General features: G+C 42.7%; 1 protein-coding gene across 1 annotated transcript in view; it reads right to left on the bottom strand.

The window, feature by feature from the left end:
• LOC104468068 (A disintegrin and metalloproteinase with thrombospondin motifs 2-like) overlaps window positions 1–7732 on the bottom strand; it is a gene marked incomplete at its 3' end in the record, with an annotated part of 78108 nt that overhangs the window by 17135 nt on the left and 53241 nt on the right. The window contains exon 2 of the mRNA XM_010082073.1: window positions 4956–5158. Coding sequence (XP_010080375.1) covers window positions 4956–5158 — 203 coding nt within the window. The remainder of the gene's footprint in view (window positions 1–4955; window positions 5159–7732) is intronic.

Consider the following 7732-nt stretch of genomic DNA (forward strand, 5'->3'; position numbering starts at 1 on the left):
TCTCATTAGGGACTTGCTGTTCTGTACCTGCAAATCTTCATCCCTCAGCTGCCAGAGATACGAAAGCAGAAATCTCATCTATAATAGTAGTAGTATGTACATCCTATTAAAGAGGATGGATAACAATATCCAGAAGTGCCTCAGGGCCACAATTTCAAAGACATGTGTAGTGCTGAAAGATGCAGGTGAAAGACTCCGGGGACTTTCCAAAACCCCCAGCTGCATAACTCCCATTGATTTCAGTTATTCAAATGAAAAGTTGTTTAATGTATTTGTTCTGGAGCTGAAGTTTCACTTCAAGTCTGGGAGAGTCATAATCCCATGGGCTAATTTTTAAAATAGATTCTCACTGATTTCAAAGGCAGGTAAATGACTAAATACTCAGATAAATCTAGCCCAGAGTGAGGCATAAATCCTATTTAGGGTCTATTTCCCTTTGAAATAAGTTAGGCACCTATCTACTTTGAGATGGGTTTTAGCATCACAAACATTTTGGCCATAAATCCATTACGCAGATACAGCAGAGGCTAACCCCTAAATATTCCAATATCATATATTTTACAGTTAAGGAATCAAAATGAAATGAAAGTTTTTCACAGCTGGAAATTGTCCAAAAATCAAAAAAATGTACATACTTTATAGACAAATTCTTCTAAAAAAAAATGCAAAGATGACAATTGCCAGCATTAGAAAATGAGGTAGTTGAGTAATTGAGGGATATTGTGGAGGAAGACAGACAAAGGATACAAGAAGAAGCTAAAACAGGGGCCTCACTGGGAAAAAAACCCACACAATTTGAAGAGGGGCATGAAAATTGAAGACTTGAAGTCAAGACAGATGGAGCCAATACATTCAAAAGCATTTGCAACCGAGCTTATTTCATGAGACTTTGCTATTTGGAATGGAAAATATTGTAAAATCATGTATTCTACCTCTGCCTCTGTAGGAAGTCTGTTTTGAAGATATCCATCCTGGATGTGACCTTAAACACAGGATTGTGGAGGCTGAACTATTCCCCCGATCAATACTGCAGGCCCAGCCAGGCAAACGTCCTGGTGAGTCTCAGGTCTGCTGCTCTCTGCTCTTCCACAGCAGGCAGCAAAAGACCTGCTTAATCCTGAAAACTATTTTAAAGAGGGTTATGAAACAACCAGACAATTTCAGCCCCAAGGCTGGCTATCAATACCCACTTTAGCTCAGTAACGCCTATTCAGCACCCTGCTCCTCCTCCCAAAGCATCCTGCAGTGAAATCCTTTTGTTTCCCAAGGAACAACATAATTCTCAAATGCTGCGTCTAGCCTTGCTCTTCTCTAATATTTCCAAACATTTGTATGAGCAGATAAAATCCCTGGGATATCAAGCTTTCTTCTTTCTGAAATTAAATTACCTTCCACGTTCTTGAGTAAACTATAGAGCTGCAAGATACCGCCCAAATCTCTCTCCTCTGTTGCAATGCTCCTGCACGCTATAAATACAAAGTTAATTTGTGCAATGTGTGGGCTCACGCTTGGAAATGCAGAGGACTGTACAAGCTAATATCCTTCCCAGGAAAAAACACAGCATGACGTACGAAAGAAAATGGTGCAAGCGAGAGGCAGCTGAGGGTCTCTAAAGCGAAAACAATGGCATATTTTCCAAAGATAGACTGAAGGTCCCAACAGTGCCGAGCAGAGAAAAGAGAGGATGTCAAGAGAAACCAGAGTTTTTGTATGAGGAAATGACTGGAGGATGAAAAGGGGGTGGCAAGAGGCCGAGCTCACTGCGGTGAAACGGCTGGCGGACAGTCAGGCGATACGTGGCTGCAGCCCAAAGCGTTAAAAATCCTCTGGCATCTATCACCATTTGTTTGGGACTGACTTCATTTCCAAACTTTGGGATAAATATTAGCGCAGCTATTCAAGATAGCCAAGACACCCGGCCCCTGTTTTTTCTCACTTTATGGCTTTTAGGTGTGGACTGTAACACATCACTTAAGCAGCACAAAACAGATTTACTGAGTACGTCATTGCACTAGGCTTCAAAAAAAGATATTGTTTTGATTGGGTTGGTGGTAGGGTTCCACCCAGGATCCCTGGGAAAAGCTAATTAAGGACAACTGCTCACACCATCACACACAGTGAAATGAAGCAAAGTGGGGAGAAGCAGCCATGCCCGGAGTTGCTTCTGGGAAAATTATTTCATGCCTCCAGAAGCTTGGGCATAAGGGAGGATTCACCTGGGATTTCTTTCATTTCTGGAACCACAGAAATTCAACTATTTGATCACTCTCTTATCTCCAGTAAATACTTCCACTATTTTATTTACTTATTATGCATTCTTTGATTTTATGCTTGCTACCTTGTTACTGTACGAAGCTAATTGATTACATCCATAAAACCAGCAGGGTCCACCCAATCTGATGGTTACAGCGGAATCTTCCAGCAGACTTAAAGACAGCCGGAATTTTTTGTAGCTGTCTCTTCTTTTCCAGCTACCCTTGGACCTACACATCTCATTAGAAACATAGTGCATACAAGTGACCCCTAATAGCTAGAGACCCCAAGGCTTTTTATATTGGCCCCACTTAAAAAAAACCAAACAAAAACCCAAACAAAAAAACCCCCGCCAAACTCAAAACAAAACCAAAACCCCAAAAACCAAAAAAAGCCCAATCTACTCAAGGAGGTAGAAAAGAGGACAGTGGGGGAGTCCCTGTGTGAATTTCAGCAAAGGAGATCAAAGCAATAGTCTACAAAAATCTGCCTTGCATCCATCTAGCCATGAGGGCAAGAGCTGGAGGAGCTGCCACGTGGAGTTCCAGTGCCAAGAGGAAGGAGAAGTTCTGCGTTGTGATGTCCCTCAACACAATACAGGTCCCCAGCATTGCCTGGTAACTGCAGTAACAAACCCAACCCCTCTTGCCTCTCTATACTGGAGCAATGCTTGGACAGCTGGAAACAGAACTGGTCACCATCAGCCATCCCGCTGCTAAAATACAGACTCTAGAAACCAGCTGAGTTTTGAAGGAACGAACAGGACAACACTGATGACTGCCAAAGACTATCCAGAGCCTCCTTGAGAGGCCTTGTGGATTTTAAACAGCTCCTCACATCTTGGACGCAAGGCGAGGGACACATCCTCTGTCCCCAAAAGACATGCTTCTACCTCGGATCTCCCAACAGAACAACTACTGCTTGTGCCAGGGGCTGCTACAGCTCTGTGGGTACAGTTACACAGGCTGCACTTTCTAAACCACTTGCAGAGACAGCATGCTTAAGAGTTGTTATTTCTTACAATTTGTGTGTTGGATGGTTTGCTAAAATTAGGAAAAAGTATATTCCAGAGATGGAACATTTATGGCTTCTTTACCATTACTGTATATTTTAATCCTCAAAAATAGATTTAAGTGACATGATAAGTAAAGAGTCCTGTTTAATCTGTTTCAGCCTGTTTGCCACATTCCTGGTCTGGCCTGGTTGACTTGTTAATTTAGAGACGCATAAAACCATCTGTTTCACTGTAGACTTTGTTTTAAGCCTCAGAGGAAACAAACCACACAAATAAATGAAATGCACTATGTAATTTCTGTTAGAATATATGCATTTACAGCCATCAGAGCAGACACTAAGTATCATATAACTCTAATCTTAGTGCAGATTTTAAGCTATTTACAATACTGTTACAAGAATTCAGCGCAATGGAATTTATACCACACCAGGGATTTTTTCAAATTGTATTCCACCTCTCATTTAAAGTGAGAAACAGTGACATTCTACATATCATTAAAAGAATGTAATAAAGGAAAGAAAAAACAAGCTTCATAATTAAAAAAATATATATTGGAAAAAATACATCCCAGGCAAATGTACCTAACAGCCTGGATTTCTGTCCATATATCTGCCTCCATGGTTTGTAATGCCCATAAGCCACCTACAGATGCTCATCCTCTTGACGTGACTGTAAACTTTAGCAGTCATATTCTATTTGTCAAAACCAGAGCAGACCTACAATTTTTTACTCAACAATGTTTCACTAAGATCATGCATTGAACCTAAAGTTTTCACAGAAGTGTGTTTTATTGAGAAGAGACTCCTGTTCCAGATGAGAAGGAGTAGCAGAAAGTCATTCCCGAATGAGTTGCCTATGAATGGAGCTACCACTCACTGCCATTTTTTGGCTAGAAGAACGAAATGTATTTTCATTTTGATCTGTAATAGAGACGGTTTTCTAAAACTTGATTCCTTTCTCACATAATAGAGTCCTTGCTTACTGAATGGGGTACTAGAGGGCTGCTGTGTCTGCTGCACTGATATTTAGACAGAAAAAACGTTTTTTTTAAATATAATATTCTCTAGTGTCTCTTTTCAGCACTACCACACTATATAGTCTGTTGCACAGATAATGCTTCTGAAGATTACTAATTTAACTAAGGAAACCTAAAGTTGTCAGTCATGGAGTAAATACTAAACCAATTTAAGAAAGTTCCGTGATATACTGCGTAACGTTTTACTGCAGGGTGAACAAGGAGTAGGTAGGTGGCCTGGGACCTAAAGTGGTTGTTGAGGAATCAAAGAATTTAACTGAGTAGCTTTAAAAATGTATAAGCCAATCGAACCTTATTTGAAGACAGTTCTCCAAACCATGGTTTTCAGCAGGGAGCTTAGATTAAGGGAATATACATCTAAAATGTAATGACTTCCAAGAGCCCCTGACCCTGTGCCTCCATCCACCAAAGCACATAAGCAGGACTTTGAACATTTTAAGAGTCCCACAGTCAATTCCTCCTTGCCCCCTTTTTCTTCTTTTCCTTCTCCCCTTCTGGCTTTTCTGAAAGTGGCCTGGATTTTCCTCCTAGAATTATTTTATCTCCTGCCATGAGAAAAATCTGTTATGTCTCATTGAAATGGCTAAACCAACCTACATCCACTGTCCTTTCAGCGCCTTCCCACAGCGCAGTTAGCGGGGCTGTACTCACAATATTCATCAAGGTCAGCAGGTACTTCTGAACATGTTCTTTCCCATGGAACTGAACAACTGAGTCATCAACCCCCAGAAGGACTTCAATGTTGTAATCATCGTCCGTCGCATGCCTTCGATAGCGCTGCCTCGATCTGTGCACCCGGTCTTCAATGAAGCTCAATGCGCTGTTGAGACTATCCAAATTAGTGAGGTTAGCCGCTGAAATCAAACAGACAAACAAGTTATCAACCAAGAGAGGTTCAGGCTCGGGTCTCAGCTAAGCTGGCATCAATTGGAAGCAGCAGCATTTGTTATGTTCTGTGTTATATAACAGCATTAGTTTCACTTAATGACAATCAAAAATGACCTAAATGAGAGAGAAATCTGACCCAAAAGATTTTCACTTTGCAAAGTAAAAGCAATACTTTCTACAAAGTAATATTACGTAACAAATACAAGGCCAAAAGGATAGCAAGTCATACCAAAGTCTTGATGAGAAGAATGGAGCTGTTTGCAGTAAAATACTTGTTGTTTAAAAGTACTTGTAACAAAAATACACCATTCAGGGGTCTTGTGCTACCAAGGATATCCTTCATTTCAGAACCACAACTAAAGACAGACATCACACTTCAAAATCTGATCTCACTGCCCACAGAATCCTACTTCAAGGCAAGGGCAGTTGCCAATACAACCTTTTTATATTGGTAACAAACCAATCCCTATTGCTCCAACACGTTAGCTCATTTCCTAGATACACACATACAATCCAGCAGTAGTGACACGGCTCCTCTTTATTGTTACAACTCAGGAACACGTTTTAGATACGGAATTACTCAATTTATAGCTACATTCAAGAATTTTTTAACAGCTTTTCATCCTTCATTGCCAATTTGTCATGTCACTTTGCATTACTGTGTGTCAAAGAACAATCTATCAGGCACAACAGCAGCCAGCTTTATTACTAACAGCTTCTAATAGTGCCTGTGACATGACAAGCACGTTCTCTGGCAGGACGGGATACAGCTAACGTGGCACCCACGTACTAAAAATTAACATGAAAATATGGAATCTTGACATTTCACCCTATAGAATAACAATGATTAGCACTAATATCGTTATTATTATTTGCATTACAAGAGCCCTGGAGGTCCCAACAAGAACCTCTTGGTTTCAGAGAGCATCAGGAAAAGACTTGCTCAGAGAGACGAGGGGAGACGGCGAGAGCGCTGGGGATTGATGGAAGGGTCCCGGTTTTTAGTTCAGAGAAACGTAATAGGAAGCAAAGGGAGGAAGCTAAAGCCATCACCTTCAAAGCAGAAGTAAGAAACAACTCTTGGAAATGTTACAAAAGTCGATTCTCCACCTTCATTTATTGAAGTTTTCACATCAGAACTGCCTGCTTGGGAAGGGACGAATGAGTCACCAGATCACCAGGCTCATTACAAGAACGTCTGTGCTCTTGCCTCAAGCCCACTGCCATGGCGACCATTTCAGCAGGCCCTGGGCAACACGCAGCCCGAGCAGAGCCTCCCCACTGTGGCAACAACAACCCACAACCTCTACAGCCTCCACCTGCCAGGAGGGACGCACACCTGGCCTCCACCACAGCATCCCGTGATGCCCCGTGCCTCAGGCCATGACGTGTGTGGTGGGTTGCTCATCTCTGTGCCTCCTAGAAGAGGACTCCAGTCAGAGGACAGTCCCTGAATTACACATTTGCCTGGGCAGCTTTTGACTGGTTCTGCGCCAGGGGAGGTTTAGGCTGGATATTAGAAAAAATTTCTTCACTGAAAGAGTGATCAGGCATTGGAACAGGCTGCCCAGGGAAGTGGTGGAGTCACCATCCATGGAGGTGTTCAAGAAATGTGTAGATGTGGTGCTTGGGGACATGGTTTAGTGGGTTGGGTGGTGTTGGGTTGATGGTTGGACTTGATGATCCTTGAGGTCTTTTCCAGCCTTAATGATATTATGATTCTAAGATTCCACCAAGCTCCAAGGACACGCTTCTCCTGAGTCCCACAGCTGACAGACCGAAGGCCCCACGCAGGAGTCCCACATCCCCACAGAGCCACAGGGGCCTTTCTCCTGGGAGGGCAGCATTTAATGCAGCTAACAAGCACAACCACCATGTTCTCATTGCCAGCCTCCAGGCTCCCAGCAGCTTCTGCTCCCAGGGCTGCAAGTTTTCAAAATTAGTCTGTTCAGAATCTGTGATTCAGCATGAAAATTCACCCTTCACGCAGAGCCCAGCTGTCACTCCCAGCTTTACCATGGAAGTGAAATGGGTCTGGCCTTGCAGCGATGGAGACAGCTCTTTATCAGAGCTCAAAACCTGCCAGGCAGCCAGCTCCAGCCCTTCCTCATGGTTTTCTCCACTGGGAAAGCTTCAGTGTTAATCCTTGTTAGTGCCCAGAAGTAATTATCCAGCTGTCACAGCAGTCTCAGGGGATTCACTATGGGATCATGGGGCAATCGTACATTCAGGATCTATAAGGCAAATCACAGTTACTGTAAAATTTGACCATAAATCTTAAAAAGCTTTCTAGAAAAAGTAAGACCAGGCTGGCAGGTGCTGCAGGTCATGTCCTCTCCCTGCTGCTCACAATAACCTACAGTAATCAGCTGCAAGACCAAAGCTCTCAGCCCTGCTTTTGCAGAACAGCGGTGCTGGCTGGGGGGGGGCTGGTATTTTGGTGGATGGCTGGCTGTCAAGGTACCCAGAGCTTTTGTGCTTTCATTTCTTTCCCTTATGTGTCAAAGTCAAACTAACTTCTGGTGCTGCATCTTTATTCC

This window comes from Pterocles gutturalis, unplaced genomic scaffold (assembly GCF_000699245.1).
Source record: "Pterocles gutturalis isolate BGI_N339 unplaced genomic scaffold, ASM69924v1 scaffold12794, whole genome shotgun sequence".
Lineage (NCBI taxonomy): Eukaryota > Metazoa > Chordata > Aves > Pterocliformes > Pteroclidae > Pterocles > Pterocles gutturalis.